General features: G+C 42.1%; 2 protein-coding genes across 3 annotated transcripts; both read left to right on the top strand.

Annotated features, from left to right (window-relative positions):
* The first annotated feature begins 227 nt into the window (after window positions 1–227).
* LOC117776378 (meiotic recombination protein REC8 homolog) lies at window positions 228–8865 on the top strand. The gene is made up of 17 exons (XM_034610243.1): window positions 228–327; window positions 1626–1694; window positions 1780–1922; window positions 2000–2075; window positions 2158–2278; window positions 2384–2507; window positions 3430–3497; window positions 3603–3681; window positions 3815–3938; window positions 4022–4196; window positions 4663–4879; window positions 5930–6111; window positions 6192–6231; window positions 6601–6679; window positions 6767–6856; window positions 6985–7088; window positions 8135–8865. The coding sequence occupies exons 1-17, from the start codon at window positions 272–274 to the stop codon at window positions 8236–8238; spliced, it is 1851 nt and encodes a 616-aa protein (XP_034466134.1). The 5' UTR covers window positions 228–271; the 3' UTR covers window positions 8239–8865.
* Window positions 8866–9005: 140 nt separating this feature from the next.
* On the top strand, window positions 9006–14286 carry clk2b (CDC-like kinase 2b). 2 transcript variants are annotated; one of them, XM_034611963.1, is made up of 11 exons: window positions 9006–9424; window positions 10150–10240; window positions 10330–10396; window positions 10476–10592; window positions 10681–10847; window positions 12059–12153; window positions 13064–13193; window positions 13286–13368; window positions 13444–13523; window positions 13598–13689; window positions 13794–13979. In XM_034611963.1, the coding sequence occupies exons 1-11, from the start codon at window positions 9356–9358 to the stop codon at window positions 13844–13846; spliced, it is 1044 nt and encodes a 347-aa protein (XP_034467854.1). In that variant the 5' UTR covers window positions 9006–9355; the 3' UTR covers window positions 13847–13979. The 2 variants fall into 2 exon arrangements, with proteins under 2 accessions (XP_034467854.1, XP_034467853.1); XM_034611962.1 differs by having other exon boundaries at window positions 9008–9424; window positions 13598–13688; window positions 13776–14286.
* The last annotated feature ends 3450 nt before the right edge of the window (window positions 14287–17736 follow it).

The raw sequence follows: 17736 nt of genomic DNA, 5'->3' as shown, positions 1-17736 counted from the left end.
AATAGTTTTTACACTTTAAATGTGGTGCAATTTAAAAAATATATATATATAAAATAAAAAGAAACTCTTCCTGTTTAGTCCATTTCTGTCCAGAATACATTTTATTTCCGGCCCCTCACAGCGGTTCTGACCAATCAGCGTGTCCCAAACAAAGATGATATAAACTGACAAACAGTGATCCGCAGATTCACTGGGTATAAAAAACCGCTCTGATCAGAACTAATAGCTGAGACTCGTGCACCTTTATCGGCTCTGAGCCGATTCACTGAACATGTTCTACTACCCCGCTGTGTTAACACATCAGACCGGATGTTTCTCTACAATCTGGTGAGTAAACTTTCAATCAAGCTCCTTTAAATCAAATCCTATTTTAGCTGAAGTGAATTTTATAGCTGCCTAGCTAACTGCTGCTAACTTTCTACATGTTTAATAGAGAAACGCTTCAAACCAGGCAGATGATTATGGTTGAGTCTTTATTTAATCCCCTGCACGAAAAATAATTTGTGAAAATGTACTTTAGAATAAATGTAATAAACTTTATAATTCATGTAAATGCTAATAAAGTAGTGTGTCATGTGCCTGCTGGAGCTAAATCCCACTAAAGAGATGTTCTTCTTATTTTATAATTAGTACAGACTCTTCACTTCTATGCTGCTTCTTCTCCGTGACTCTTTATTACAGTACAGTCATATTATTTCACATTTAAACTCTTAGATTCTCTGTCTTGTAAAGGAAAGTGTGTTAAAGAGAAAAGATGGAGGGGGCAGGTGCAGGTGGCAAAGGAAAAAAAACACATCAAACTCCTGAAGCCAAAACAAGAAATGTGAGACTTTGAAGTCCGGATTAGAAACGAAAACAATTTTGAAGATGAGCTGAAGTTCAAAAGCTGCGTGATGATTAAAGGGAAGAAATCCACATGGTCTGAAAGGTGTAGAGTAACCTGCAGATGAACTCATCATTAATATAAGAAGACTCTTTTTTCTTTTTGCAGTCAGGTCATAAGAGTCAGCTGAAAACTGAGACACTAGAACGTGAGGAATAAAAGCAATAAAGTGCAGAAAGTATCTTCAGAGAGCAAGTTATTCAATGGAAGATCAGGATTAACATCACATGTAGAACTGGAGTGTTCAATTACTGAGGTGAGATGATGATCAGCTCTGTGAACCACGTCACAGACTCTGTGTCCTCAACAGAACACGAGTTACAGCATAATAAATACAGGAGAGGTTTGTGGCTTAGGGAGAAGCTGCTTTGGAGACGTCTCCCATCACAGTCGTCCGATTGCAGCTTTTATTCAATCATTTATTGTGTTGAAAATCTTAGGTTTGTAGATTCAAAAAAATATGGCAATGATTCATAAATACAACCAAATATATAGAAGTTATAGAAGATAATAATCATAAAAATTAAACACATAAATGCACATCTTTTCTGCATTTTATTCATACTAGCAAACTGATACCTCTGTGAAAGGCTCTTATTGGCTGATATTATCGATATTATTCAGCCAGGCTCCAACCTCTACTACAGTCTGAAGTTTAGATTATTTAATCCCACTTTATCTTTTGTAACCAAATGAATAAAATAGGAAACGACATCATATCCATGTCCTGTGCCTCTGTCAGGCTCGTGGCCACCAAAGGGATCAGAGTTACTCGCCGAGATTTCCTAAAAGTGAACGTCAAAAGCACATGGTGAGTCATTTTACTTCACTTTCACATTTTACAATGAGCTGATCTGTGAGTTTTCCACTTACCATGGAACTAACGCCCTGTACAGCGATGACATCATGAATTACGTGCTGCAGCGGGTCCCGCCATCTCGACCTGGTCTGCCTCGACCTCGCTTCTCCCTGTACCTGTCCTCCCAGCTGCAGTATGGCGTCATCGTGGTCTACCATCGCCAGTGTGCGATTCTCCTCGGTAAGAAATGACACTGGACTGGAGGGCAGAGTGGCTCAGTGCGCTGGTTCTTGACTCTTGACTTGGTGTCCATCTAGAGGAAGTTCACACCATCGTGGGTCAGCTGGTGAAACAGAAGAAGACCAAGGAAATTGATATAGATGAGCAGAACAGGTGAGAGCAGATGCTCAACGTTTTACACGTTTTCCTGCTGTTTGAAACACACTCATTCCTGATCCTTGTTGCTGTCTCTCAGACAAGCGCTGCTGCTCCCGGATGCTCTGTCTCTCATGGAGGAGGCAGAAGGAGCCCTGGATCCTTTATTCGGAGTGATGTACATGCAGGAGGCCATGCCGAGTCCCAGTGCACTGATGCAGGTATCAAACACCAAAATAAGGGAATGAAATGAACTAATATGTAAATCAGTCCAAATTTTTTAACCGATCCAGAATAAATCATTGTGCCTGTCCTGTGTCTCTCAGATTGGAGAGGAGTATCTGAGGGAATCCTCTCCTGAGCTTTCTGAAGGAATCAGCCCGCCTCCTCCTGCTCGTGCTCCTCGTCCTCCTCGCCCTCCTGCTGCTGCTGCTGCTGCACAGGACATTGGTAGGATGACATGATGTGTGGTAATGACATGAAAATAATGATCTCTTCAGGGCACCGGGTCACTGCAGCAAGAACAAAAATAGAAAAGTAGTGTGGAGGCAAAAATAACTAAGACAACTCTCATAATGTATGCTTATACATCACTCATTAACATACACATACAGTTTTTTAATGATCTACAGAAAATCAAAAACCTGTGACAGTCCCAGATAAATGCTTTCAGTTGTTTTTATTTTCAGCTTGTCTCCACAAATGTATCTAGAAAACATCAAGATACATTTTCTCTTCCTGGGTATAGTCCTACTCAGCCAGTGAAAACAGTTTCTGTAAGTAAAAAGTGGTGATTGTGTTGTTCAGATGTTAATTTATCAGTAAATATCCACTATTCAACAAATTGATGCCATATAAAGGTAATTATTACATCACAACTATTTCGTTACAGTAATCTTTGACTAGTTCAGGATAAAATACCGGATACAAATTTACAAATTTGACAAATACAGTGACAGCACAAGTTGTACAAAATAGAAATGTTACGCAATTTTAGTAGATTCACAACAATTTGAATCACCGACCGAAGCATCTTTGGAGGATTCATGTCTGGAGATGTATGTACAGCATGTGGGGCTCTGTGCAGTGATATGCAGAGAAATACCAACAGGTCACAGGAGCAGACGGAGCAGAGAGACGCGGCTGTGGGTCAGGACGGGGCAGAGCGGGCCGCCGTCAACAACATCCTCCTAATTGGCCGAGGCTGATGCCGCGGTGTCAGGATGTGTCGTGCAGCTGCACTTCACTTGGCTCTTTTAATTGCAGCCTGATTAGTCGTATCCTCCCCTGCCGGCTTCAGTGGGCTGTGCAGCTGTGAAACGTGAAAGTGGCTTTTGATTAATGCGATCCATTCTTTCTTTTCATTCCCCAGGCATAACTACATCTCCAGACTCCATCACCCTCAGAGAGCCGGAGCCTCTCTTTATCCCCATTCCAGAGGTGCAGTTGTCAAAGACGCACATGTGAAGATATTTACGTTTTTGTATCAAATATTTTACTGATCCTCACTTGCATTTGTCTTCCTTCTATTTTTCTCAATGCTAGTTTGAGGGTGTGGAGCTTGTTGATCAGGATCTAGATACTGTTGACTTACTCATGGCCCAAGCAGATCACTTTCCAGAAGGTGTGTGAGGAACCTAAGAGCTCCCTCCTCCCATGACACAAGGCTGACAATAAGGGGTGGGGGGGTTGAAATGAAAATAAAGGAGAGACCCTTGAATAACGATGTTTTCTCTTCCTTTAACCTTTTGTGACAGGGGATTTGGAGATGTTGAGAGACGAGGTGACACCAAGAGAACAAGAGAGGGAGATGGAACGGGGAGGAGGAGATGAAGAGCAGGACAAAGACAGATCAAAGGAGACCACAGGATCCACTGCTGAGTAATTCATCCAGACGTATGGACATGAAAACATCAACACAAACACCCACAGATCCACTGACCGCGTTTCTACCCCTGCGTCAGATTACAGCCCACCGTTCTCCCCGGTGAGGAACCGACGTTGTTGCCTCAGGAAGAGCCTGACGTGTCAGAGGAGAGGCCGGGACCCCCCCCAGGCCACATCACCCCCGTGTCTGAGCCCGTCCTCCCGTCGCCGCCGTCTGCAGTGAGACGTGCGAGGCCCAGCCTCGGGTTACAGGTACGTGCTTCTGTGTCCAAGAGACAGAATGTGGTAGTAATGTAAGTAGCTTAGTCAATAAATAGTGAATTATTTATGAATAGAGATAAAAACTGTCCATGTTGATCATATTGATATTAGCTTAATGTGAGGGATCCATATTAAGATTGATCGTTAATGTCATATGTCTATTTTGTATAAAAACTACCACTGGCTGAGTCAGTATCAGCCTTAAAGCACCAGTCAGTTGGGCTCTGCTATAAATATTAATCTCTGATGAATTGTTTTAAGTTTGTTGCATGTTGCCCCATCTCACATACAATATAATAAACAATATAATCAAAGCATTTAAAGAATGTCCTCAAAAATATCTAAAATAAAACAAAACGGGGGGGTGAACTTGGTTCAATTAGTGAATTAAACGTATTATTTTTTATTAAAACATTATTTACGATTTAAACACTTTTGAAATGTTTCCGTCCCACAGTCCCTGCATGCTCGGGAAGTGCCCCCTCCAGAGGTGAGGAGGAGGAGGAGGAAGAGGCAGTTGATCTTCTTCGACCCAGAGACGCAGATCCCCCAGGAGGCGCTGCAGCAGCAGATCGACAACCCTCTGACTGAGACCAGACGTCCACCTCTCCCACCGCCCCCCTCGTCTCTCCAGACTCACTCTGCTGCTGATCTCCTCAACAACCCTTGCACCTGTCAGTAACACAGTACTGTTTTTACCCACTCAGTAAAACATGTATAATAATGCGTAGTGAATAAATAATAATTCATGTTTACAGTCTATGAATAATAGAACACATCAAAATAATTGTGTTTGCAACAAACAAAAACAAGGTTTAGATAAGTTGATTTAATACCAGGAGTATGTCAGGTGTTAATGAGATGATTTATACTGTTTATACCTTTGTTTAATAATGAAAACCTCACATCAGATCAAAAGCCTAGAAAGATATAAAAGTCAGGCAGCATAACAATCAGTTTCAGATAAACAACAAGACAGATATTAAATTATATCAGGAGTGTATTGCAACAAATTGTTAAGTGTTTAATGTTAAGTGCTTCAGTGCAGTTCGGTCCATTTTGATGACCAACAACATACATGTGACATTTCTCTCTGATCCCTGGTGTAACACAACATATAAGTACACAACATATTGAGTTCTCAAGTGACATACAAGTACACAACAAGTATGCAGTCAAAAAGGCACAGGGTAGATATTTACAGCCTCGGGTCTCTGATGGCTCCCTCGCATGTAACTATATCACTCACAGCTACACAAAAATAAGTATTTTAAACTATGCAGTATGTATCGCTATAACAAAACATAACACTTCCAGGAATTTATATTTATATCTATATACACTATTCATGTCTATCCTTCAATAACAATCAGTAAATTAAACATTTCCTAGATTCTCTCATTTTTTACCATTATTCCCATAAACAGGGAACAGTCTGAGTTCTGAAAATTTATTGTAAACAGCAGCAGCAGAGGTTTCCTGTAAAATTCAACCCAGTGGCTCCGCATTCAAAACGTGAATGAGTACATCTTCTCACTGTTCTGATTTTCATTGACGGTGAAGTCTCCAAATTGTTCTAATTATTTTTGAAAGTGTAACACGTGTCAGTTTTAATTCTGTGTTTTCCTCCGACTCATCTGCAGCTACTGCATATTTTTTAAAGGTTTCAGGTACAGTAACCTTTTCAAAAATAAACCACAAAGCTATTCCCCCCCCCCCGACAGTCTTGCCTGAAGAGGTGCTGTCTCTATGGCAACAGGCGGCAAATATCATGCCCATCGCCGGCTCGGACCTGCAGGTCGGGGAGAGAGGGCCCGAGTCCACAGACTCCGAGAGAGAGAGAGATCGAGAGATGGTGGAGGTGTCAGAGAGAGAGGAGGAGAGACTGGAGCTCAGCCCCAGAGAGGTGTGGAGGAGTGTTTGTTTGTTTGTGTGGTGGTGTGACAAAATTAATAATAATACTGATGTGTCTGTGTGTGAATGCAGGTCCAGAGAGATTTGGCAGAACAAGAGGATGATATTTCAGGTAAAGGAAACCATGAGACTGCTAATACAACATATAACATTTCACAACCTGAGCCACTAGAAAACAAATTTGACAAATGTTCAAGTATTTGACTGGGGACTGGTTGTTTGTGTTTAACTGGGGGTGTTGTCCTTTGCACTGCATTTGCATTCAGCACAAGCTAAAGTGGTTTGTGCGTTCACAGGGGTGAGACAGAGGTCAGAGGTCGGGGGTTTGGCATTTATCACTTATGGTTGAAGGTTAAGGCGAGCCTCCAGGGAATGAATATAAGCCAACGCAATGTCGTTAAAAGTGTGTGCGTGTGTGCGTGCGTGCGTGCGTGCGTGCGTGCGTGCGTGCGTGTGTCTGTGTGTCTGTCCGTCTGTCCAGGTACGCTGATCCTGGAGGGCTCTGACCAAAAGGAGAGATCTCGAGAGATCTCGCCCATGCAGTCATTGGAGAAAGAAGGGTACGCAAGAATCAAAGATTTGTGAAGTGTTTGAGTTGCAGTTGGGCTTATATATACATATATATGTGTGTGTGTGTGTGGTGGCAGGTCCATTGTCTCCAGGTCTGTTTCCGCACTGCAGGACATCCCAGAGGTGGTGGACGGGTTTCTGGAGAGACCAGCAGCCGAGTCTCCAGGGTAACGTGAATGCATCATAACTATTAACCAGAAACCTTTTGTTTTGATATGTTTAGATGCAAAAATATGATTTTGTGTGTGTGTGTGTGTGTGTGTGTGTGTGTGTGTGTGTGTGTGTGTGTATCTAGGTTATTGCCGGATGAGGATGAATCTGCACCTGTGCTTTTTCAGTCTCTCCTGCCGCCAGAGGCCGACCGCCGGACTGTCAGCATCATTTTCCAGAGGCTCCTGGGTAAAGGATCAGTTTCAGTTTTCATCGCATCTCATCGCTCATGTTGAAGTTGTGTTAATGTTGCTGGATCAGCACCTGAGGAAGCTTTTTAATTAGTGTGTGGTCAGTGAGTAAAGAGATCTGACACACAGTTGAGAAGAAGCCAGGTCTCTATTATTATCATTATAAGTAGTGGTAGTATTCAGATCTTAATAAACAGACTTAATGATCAATTTATAAATCATATATAAATCAATACAAATATTGCTAATATGAAAGTACAGAGGTAGTAGCAGCAAAGGATAGTTTTAAAGTAAAAGTACTGGTTTGGTCCATCTGACTAATACATTGTGACACATTTAGTTTATTAATACTGAAGCATCAGTGTGTCAGCAGCAGGTTATTTAGGTGGAGATTTGATCTACTTTGTATACAGTTCCCAGTTCAGGGACATCAAGTCTTTGTCGATTTCTGTGATCCTTCTGGGTGAGATGTGAAACCACGTGAGAAGTTTAGAGGGAAAAATCACTTTCACTTACTGTCGACGTCTGAAATGTGATCCTGGCCAAACACATGTTTTCTTTTGAAAGAAAGGTTGGTTGTATTTTAGAATCTCTTGAGATGATCTACTGTTTAAAGTGTTCTTCTTAAAAGTATCTAGGAACAGAAGCTTGAAAATATATGCAATGAAGTAGAAAGCACAGTATGATTTGTTTCTTTGTTTGTAAAGAAAGTACTGGAGGGATTTCCATGAACCTTAGTGGAAGGATGCAGTTTGGGTCAGGAAAGAACCCATTTGATTCTGGTGCGGTTCTTGATCAGGGGGCGGATCCAGGAATTATCACTTTCATTAACGATGTGTTTTTTGCCATTTTCACCAATTTCTCAAATAATAATTCATGGATGTTGAATGACAAACATGAGCATTTAGGAAACTGATATCTATGAGTGTGGGGATTTTTGTGCACCTTATATTATTGTCTGTGCTCAGTTAGTTTTCATCACATTCATTGATTATAACTAATATATTCATTATGTGAATCTTGATGTGTGTGTCTTGCGTGCAGGGATTGCCTCGGCCAGGAAGGTGCGTGTGAAGCAGCGGGAACCTTACGGCGACATTTGGATAACACCTGGACCCAACTACAGAGATGTGCTGCAGACTTTGTAACGAGGAAACCGTCGCCCCGAGCTTCCTGTTCTGACATTTGTTCAGGTTCATAATTCTGGATTCAATACGACATAACACAGAAATAGTCCCATGTTTTGTTAGTGATCATTTCCTAAAATTGCTTGTTGCATCTCGTTGACATGTTTGAGATCATTGTGATTTTTTAAAACTTTTTACCTGCAGTTTTTAGGGTATTCAGCATGAATTGACATTGTTAATGTGACTAATAACCTGTATCAACTTTATGAGCTTTTCAAATGAACATTTTCACAGTTTTTTTCATCGTTTGTATTTTTGATATTTTTAATGAGCTGACCTCATGTTATTCTGCACAGATTTAAAAAAAAACTGATTTGTCTCCGTTCGAGGAGCGTGTCCTTCAGAACACAAACTACAAAATAAAAGCTTTTATACAAGTTCTCTGAGTGGTTCCTGTGTAGAGAGAGTGTATCGAGAGGCATGTGCAGCACGCAGAGCCGGGCAGGTGTGGCAAAACACGCTGCTGGGGTTAAGGAGGTGCAAGAGGCAGAGCAAGTGAGTTAAGGGAAACTGGATCCCCCCCCACCTTCTCTCTCCCCTCCATCGCTCCCCCTCACCACATCTTGATTCTCCTCTGAAGTCTTTCTCGGGGGGCTGTGACCAAAGTTTATTATTAGCATCTGTCTCAGCTCTCTCTCTCTCTCTCTCTCTCTCTCTCTCTCTCTCCTGTCGCCCTCCTCCTCCCGTCTTTTCGTCTCATTTCTGTCCGTCACTTTTTGTTTTTGTATTCTACATCACCTCGTCCCTTTTCTTCTCTCCATTGTTTGATTTTCACTTTTCTTTCTTCTTCTTAAAGGTGTTTTTTTTTTTTCTCCTGTCAGTTTTGTGCTTGGAACGTGTAGATGTGTCACGTCTTTGCTCCTGGTTTCCGTTGACAACACTGCAGGCTATTTTTTACTTTGTCACAACTCCATGTCCTCCACTTTTTTTTCTTTTTGTGTAATTGCTGTAATATTACATTGTCCCATCGTCTTTTCCTCGTGGCGTAGTGTTCGTGCTGCTTCTGCTTCACCTGCCTCTCTCCTCCACCTTACCTCCCTCCATCCTCTTCCGAGCCAGCTCGCTCCGTCCTTTCAGCATGATGGGAAAGACTGAGCTGTACTCTCTGTATAAGGGTTTCCTGGACTGTATTTGCTTCTGCCTCTCTGTGAGTATCCACATTTCATTTCCCGTGCATGTGTGTGTGCACCGCTCTGCACAAATCCCTGTCACCTCTGCATCATGCTTGACTTTTGACCTGGATATTTGCACCATGCTGTGACACCACATTAATACATTTTTAGTCTTCAAGCTCCACAATCCTGCAACAACAGATCACATGCAGACTTGAGTGTGTATATGTGGGCCACTGCTTGTTTCTGTGTGCGGTCTCGTTCGTGTCCCACACTTAAGTGTCTCCTCAGCACATGCTGGGCTTCTGATATTAATAACAGTCTCAGAATGTAGATGGAAATAGAGCCACTGCTCCTCCGACGAAAACCAGACGTCATATGACATTTTTTATTAGCTTCTTTTAAAACCAGCTCTTGTCACAGTGATCGACGTCAATGCACAAGCTCACACTCAGAGGGTTGATTTTAAGTCTTTGATGCAGCGCTAAGTAATGCATGAAATAACAAGCCTTGCTGTGCAGATTTGTTTCACTGTGTGTGTGTGTATTTATCTGTAGTTTTGACTCATCATCGAGTCTAAGTCAGGTCTAAGTCAGGTCTAAGTCCAGCTGGTGACCTTTGCCCTTTAAGGCCCAGTGGTCAGAACGTTAGTCAATCTGTTTTTAGTGATGGAGGCGACACAAATAGGTTGATCTCTGCCCTGATGTTTTACTTCTTTTACTCCACCTGTCCCAGATTTTAGTTTGACCTTGTTTTTTAGCGGAGCAGCTCCGAGACTGCGGTCGACAGCGAGAGGGACACTGAGAACGGTCACCTGATCTACAAGAGTGGGGACATCCTGGAAGACAGATGTGAGTATCAGATCAGGAGCAGTTGGCTGCCTGAATAAAAACAAAATCTCCAGTGGTAATGATCTGTTTCACCTCAATCTGCCACTCAGATGAGATAGTCGACACCTTGGGTGAAGGGACCTTTGGGAAAGTAGTACAGTGTTTGGACTACAACAGGTAATTAGCTTTGAACATTGCACCAATATTCAACATGTCTGATCTGCTCATATTTTAAACATAGTATTTTAAAATGCAGGGGAGGAAGTCAAATTGCTCTAAAGATCATTAAGAACCAGGAGAAATACAGGGAAGCAGCCAACCTGGAAATCAATGTGCTGGAGAAGATCATCGAGAAAGATCCACTCAACAAAAGGTGAGTAGTTTGATCATTTTGTTGAGACTATGTTTCTATATGTTTTTATTTTCATTCATTTCATCCCTGTGTCCCTTTCTCCCATCAGACACTGTGTGCAGATGCTGGACTGGTTTAACTACTACGGCCACGTGTGCATCTCCTTCGAGTTGCTGTCTCTCAGCACGTTTGACTTCTTGAAAGCAAACAGCTTCCTGCCTTATCCCATTAACCAGATCCGACACATGGCCCACCAGATCTGCCACGCTGTCAGCTGTGAGTCCGGTGTGCACAGCTCCAGCTGCGCTGCACCACTTCTCTTTTTCCTCTGGTGCCCCTGCATCATAGTCAGTGGGGACAGTAAGCAGATTATTCACAGTTGTTCCACTGCAGCACGGACTGTCACCTGCAGATGATACGTGTAATAAGTGTTCCTCATTTACATTCTCTCATTTCATACCAGGCTACGGTGACAAACACAGCCAGGGTTTTAAATTTAGGATGATGTTGTTGTTTTGCTTGTTTTTTTTATGATCAACAACCTCAGAATATTTACTTTGTTGTAAATGAACAAAGAAAAACAGCACACACATATTCACATATATTTTTCTTTGGTCTTTTGCCTTCGGATAGTGACAGTAGAGAAAAACAGGAAACAGGGAAAGATGAGCTGAATGACATGATGACATGCGGCAAAATCCCCTGAGGGGAATCAAACCGGGGAGCTGCTGCTTGAGGGCATGCATGTCTATGTGGTGCACATCTTAAATATATTTATATTAATAAGAATATCTGAGAGGCTAGAACCAATTTACATTTGTCATTTTTGCTTAAAAAGAGACTAAACAGTCTGTTTATCATCTTTTTTTAACCTTTAAACATAAATAAACTGAACTGGTCTGCGGCTGTGTATTGATTCAAGTTGGTGCTGAGAGAAAGAGAAACACATTGTAAACAGGTTGTGAGACAATAATAAAGGAAGAATAAGGTACCAGATACCGGTATTCTAGTAAATCTTATAATCTTAAGATTTAGGATTCGGTAAATCAGAAACTAGATTCTCAAAACTTGATGAAAACATATGAAAATTAGCCTCTGTGGCTAACTCTGACACCTTTTCAGAAATGTTAGTAATATGCACTGTCCCTGTCAAATAAAGTAATAAAGTAAATTAAAGTAAAAGCTGAACTGTCACTCATGGCAGGAAGATTTAAAAAAAAGACAGTCAGCAGTGAAAGATCAATATTTCATCAAGTAAATATAAACAGTCCAGAGGAGTAAATAGAAAAGGGATTTTATTATGTTTAATTAAACCAATGCTTCATCAGACGGAAGGCGTAGTCAGTTCTACTTAATATTCCATTATATGTTGGATTTCACCTCAAATCTATGTTTGACATTTTGATCCAACTGAAATTTTGTCCAGAGGAGGGTGTTGGCTAATAAATCTAAAATCTACTTTCTCCCCCTCCTCTTCCTGTCTGCAGTTCTCCATGACAACAAGCTGACTCACACCGACCTGAAGCCCGAGAACATCCTCTTTGTCAACTCAGAGTTCTCCCTCATATACAACGCAGAGAAGGTTAGAAACAGCTGCAGACGTGAAGGCTGGGACCTTCAGGGGGAGGTGGAAAACAGAAAACCGACGAGGAGAAGGAGAGGTCGCTCTGTAGTCGCCCATTTAGATGCAAATTTTGTCTCAGCAGAACCTGTGAACATCCAACATGTGTTCCCTGTTATAGGCACTCACATATTTATCTAAACAGACTGAAGATTGTGTTTTTTGACCTTAGTGTGAAAACATTTTTTAAATCAATTTTCATCAAGAAGTAGAATCACCTCCTTGAAATCAAATCAGTTAATCTTTTAGTCTGCGTGACGACTCAAAATTTGAAGAAATTCTCCAAAGGCAGACTTGAGATATGTTGAAGAGGCCAAGAATGATGAGGCCGCCTTGACCTTTGACCTTTGACCACCCAAACCTAATCTGTAGTGTAATCTGCTGTAATCTGCGAGTCTTAATGAACATTTGTGACAAATTTGATAAGATTCTCTTTGGGCATTCTCAAGATATCATGTTCACAAGGTCACAGTGACGTTGACTTTTCGATCTTTGAGCACCAAAATCTAAACAGTTAAATTTTTAGTCCAACTGAATGAATGAAGTTCGAAAAAAACTTCCCTCAAGGCGTTGATGAAATATCGTGTCTCACGAGACTGGTCATTGTAAAAATGACCAAAACTACTAATAGTAGTAGTAAAAGTAGTAAAGGTAGTAGTAATACTAATAGGTTCTGTAAATAGAGTGTAATGGATCTGACTGAGACTCATGGGCTGCTGTGTTCCCACATCTCAGCTGTTACATTGTTGGGTTCAGTGACATTATAACAGGAAGAACTGATGACCAGTACGACCACAATAACCCATAAACCATGACGGTCCTCACCGTGTCCTCACCGTGTCCTCACCGTGTCTCCCCCTGTCTTCCTCAGAAGTGCAACGAGAGGAGAATAAACGATACCACGGTGCGGCTCGTGGACTTTGGCAGCGCCACCTTTGACCACGAACACCACTCTTCCATCATCTCCACACGTCACTACCGAGCTCCGGAGGTCATTCTGGGTAAGAGACCTTGATTCAGAGTGGAGACCAACCAGCAGCAGTCAGCCTTGTTTAGTTGACTGTAGATGTTTGGTCCGTCTTTGCTCCCACAGAGCTGGGCTGGAGTCAACCGTGTGATGTGTGGAGCATCGGCTGCATCCTGTTCGAATTCTACGAAGGCTTCACGCTGTTCCAGGTCACATGAGTGTTTGTACTTGATGTTGAAAGTAGCACGAACTTCATGTTGTTGACGTCTTGTTTTTATTTATAGACACATGACAATAAGGAGCATCTCGCCATGATGGAGAGAATTCAGGGACCAATTCCTCAGAGGATGATCCAAAGGAGCAGGTATGACTCAAAGCTGCTCCACACAAATACAAACGTGTTTCTTTTCATCTGACATTTTATTTTTTGGGGTCCAGGAAGCAGAAGTACTTCAATCGAGGGCGTCTGGATTGGAACGAGGGCTCCAAGGTCGGACACTACGTGAAAGCCAAGTGCAAACCACTGAGGGTGAGCCGAGGCCGGTTTACATTTTTACACAGCAGCTAAGTACGTTGACCTTCTCTAACAACATGCTTCTTCTGCGTGTTATCACAGAAGTACTTGTTGTCACGTGGAGTCGAACACCACCAGTTTTTCAGTCTGCTGGAGACGATGCTGGAGTATGAGCCCACAAAACGCACTTCTCTCTGTTCCGCTGACCGCCATCCCTTCCTCCTGCCCCTCACTGAGCCAGGAAGGAGCCGGGTCTGGAGAAACAGCCTTGATCTGAGCAGATGACGGAGAAGTGATCGCCCTCAGGCCTCTGATCGAATTAGAGGCCGGGAATAAAACAATATGAGAAGAGTAAAGCAAGGCAGATTCAGTTACTGTATATGGCACAGACATGGTCATGTGCTAAAAAAGTAAGGAAGCACAAAAGACAAATCTTTGTGAAGCTTCTTGACGTTACATTCGTTTCACTCATTTGTCCAAATTGACGTACAAAGCATGTTGCTAATTATGTTGAAATTAACCCGGTGCTGTTCCAGATGTTCCAGAAGTGCAGGCCCCTTCTGTTCACTATTTATTTTTGTCCAATATAAGAATATTTTGCAGTCTCTGAAAAGTTATAACAAACATTTTTGTTAGTGTTGCTTTATAAATGCATTGTAAGTTCAGATTGATGTGAAAAGTGAATCTGCCACACAAACAAACGCTGATGAAAACATAACATCCTTGGCCGAGGTAATAATTAAACTGTGGAAAAGGATAAACAAGTTGCATCCGCCTGCCAGGGGAGTTTTCTATCAAACATTAATAAGTGGAAACTGATGGAAGTTATTTTCTAAATATCTTTTCCAAGATATAAAAATGTCAAATACAGCAGCCTGGTTTGCTGGTGACAAATTTTACATGAATTGTAGTAAAATGGGCAAAAAAGTGTGGAATAGTCTTTTAAAGACTGATCGTCACATGCAGTTTAACCAAGTCTGCAAAAAAAATAACTGTGAAATATATCCGTTTATATTATATCTCTAAAATTTAGAGGATATCAATATAAAAGCTTAAAAAGTATAATTTCAGTTTTATTCTCTTTTTAGAAACAATGTGTGTTTTTGTAAAACATTTTGTATAAAATGACTTGAGACATTCAATAAATTCAATTCTGTTAATAATGTGTGTGGCCTCTTCTCACCCAGCGTACGTGTTATTTGTGCATGTCTCACACACACACACACACACACACACACACACACACGTCACTGCCATTGACTCGCTGGCCCACTTTGGCATGTTTACTGAGTGCAGCTCGGCAGAGAGCGGGGGCACAAGGCTGAGCGAGTGAGTGCACTCGCCAACTTTCCTCTTCAGCCTTGGCAGAGCTGAGAGAGACTTAGTGTCAGCGTATGTGTGCCTGAACGATTGAGACCTTATACTTCTGAAGTGTGTGTGCGTGTGCGTGTGCGTGTGCGTGTGCGTGTGTGTGTGTGTGTTTAAGTGTGTGCTGTAAATGATCTTCCTTGGCGATGCTAAAAGTCATTGTAGGTTGTTAAAGACGTTAATATGAAACATAAGAAACTTGTTTATGTGCACATGGAGACTTGTTGAGGGGGAAATTTGTGCGCGTGGGGAAAGACTCATGACTGTTTACTTGTTGTTTACTTGATTTCAACAAAGATTTAGCTGTTGTTGATGCTTTTCACAGAGCTACTTTAACACGTTTATTCTCTCACCTTTCTTCACACATTTTGTAATAAATGTACTAAAATTAGAAACAAACTGTACAGATGATAAGATGAATTTGAAGTAGACACTGTATTTACAGTATTCTTGAAATGAGCTTTATCAGAAACAATGACGGCTAAATGTGTTTAAAATGTCAGTATCTAATATTTTATGATTTGTTGTGGTTTCTAAAAAGAGGTTCATCAAATTGATGACCCTGAACATAAGCACATTTGTGTTCCAGTAGATTTTTAGTCATTCCAGATCCTACAGACGAAAAATCTGCAGGACTGAAGCTCTCACCTCAACTACTGAGGCTCAAACAGGTGTTTAACATGGTTTAACATGGTTTAACATGGTCTAACAGCCTGAGACGACCCCCTGCAGCACCGACCGTCTGTGCCTGCTCCAGCCTCAAGTCTGTGCCAAAACTAAGAAGTTTAAACACTGGTCTCTGCAATAGATGCAAAACTAAACAGACAAACATCAATAAAACATTTCAGATTTCCATCTTTATCTGCAAATAAGAACGACACGATATTTCAGAATGATAAGTGATGGTTTTATAAGAACTGGACACAGATGCTGCTTATTCACTTGAATAAGAATTGCTCAGCCATCACTGCAGGTACCGCTGTTCACTTCATGGCAGCAAGGCTGAGATAAGGATCTGTATCCAGCTCTTCAAAACGTCCGTACTGTGTGATAAGAAAAGGCCAGAATGGATTTCATGATTTTACTGATTAGTTTGAAGGTTCTTCATCATCTTTGTCCAAACTGTATCTCTGACCTTTTAGTGCAGCTTGCACCAGCACCCACTTTGAGATCAGAGGTGTTTTGCCCGTTCCAGCGACTCGGCTGAAACCCAAAGGGGACGGGGGCTTTTGCTGTCAGGACCCTGAGGTACTGGAACAACCTGCCTGAGGAGATAAGGTCAGCTGAGTCAGTGATGCTTTTTAAATTCCTTCGTAAGACATATTTTATCAGAGAGCCTGACCTGATTTTATTTTTATTTTCCCTATATCTGTTTTCACATATCATACTGTTTTTTCTCCATCATTACCCTAAGAGGATATAGGCGGTATAGATAATGGATAGATGGATGGATGATCTCATGACTAGTGGGGTGCCATTGTAGTGTGCTGCTTCTCTGTGTCTCTCTCTCTCTCTCTCTCTCTCTCTCTCTCTCTCTCTCTCTCTCTCTCCCTGTCTCTCTCTGTCTGTCTCTCTCTCGCTCTGTGTCTCTCTCTCTCTCTGTCTGTCTCTGTCTCTCTGTCTTTCTCTGTGTGACTCTCTCTGTCTCTCTCTCTCTGTCTGTGTCTCTCTCTGTCCGTCTCTGTCTCTCTGACCCATCTCTCTCTCTCTCTCTCTCTCTCTCTCTCTCTCTCTCTCTCCCTGTCTCTCTCTGTCTGTCTCTCTCTCGCTCTGTGTCTCTCTCTCTCTCTGTCTGTCTCTGTCTCTCTGTCTTTCTCTGTGTGACTCTCTCTGTCTCTCTCTCTCTCTGTCTGTGTCTCTCTCTGTCCGTCTCTGTCTCTCTGACCCATCTCTCTCTCTCTGTCTCTCTCTATCTCTCTCTCTCTGTCTGTCTCTGTCTCTCTGTCTTTCTCTGTGTGACTCTCTCTGTCTCACTCTCTCTCTGTCTGTGTCTCTCTCTGTCTCTCTCTCTCTCTCTCTCTCTCTCTCTCTCTCTCTCGCTCTCTCTCTCGCTCTCTCTCTCTCTTCCATGCAAGAAAACACAAAAGCAACACTTAGAGGAATCTCTGGATCAGTGACAGTGACGGTTAAACACGTGACAGTGAGTAACACACACGCACACACACACAATACAGTAAATAATGCAAACATACAACCTCCCTCCTCTCATCTGTAATTGTCTGCACCTTGGATGAGTAAACTGATCCCAGATCTGCTGCTGAAGACGAGCTGGAGGAGGCGTGGCGTTTCTCTGTGATCTCCTTAAAGCATTAAAGCGTCTCCGCCTGGGAACAAAGCGAAGCGGTCTGGGGGCTGGTAGGGAAAGAACAGGACGGAAACAAGGGATTTTAATTGGGTTGGTTGAGGTGTTCAGAACCACTTTGTGTGTCTGTATCTGTGTGTGTGTGTGTGTGTGGGGGGTGGGGCTGGGGGGAGTCATTTAAAAGGAATCAAATTCATATCACATATCCCTCTTCATGAGATTTCACCCTGTTTTTATAGCATCAAATAATAGGAACTACCAAAAATGACAATAACCATCTTTGAGAGAATATTTTAAATGTTTGGTTTGGTCCATGTCCCGTCTACTATCAGGAGAGGCAGGATTTATGACTGATACCTCAGCCAGCCACAAGGAGGCGATCAAGACGCTTTG

The sequence above is a fragment of the Hippoglossus hippoglossus genome, chromosome 16 (genome assembly GCF_009819705.1).
Source record: "Hippoglossus hippoglossus isolate fHipHip1 chromosome 16, fHipHip1.pri, whole genome shotgun sequence".
Classification (NCBI taxonomy): Eukaryota; Metazoa; Chordata; class Actinopteri; order Pleuronectiformes; family Pleuronectidae; genus Hippoglossus; species Hippoglossus hippoglossus.
Note: the sequence above shows the minus strand (reverse complement) of the source record. Positions and strands in the feature narration are given on the sequence as shown.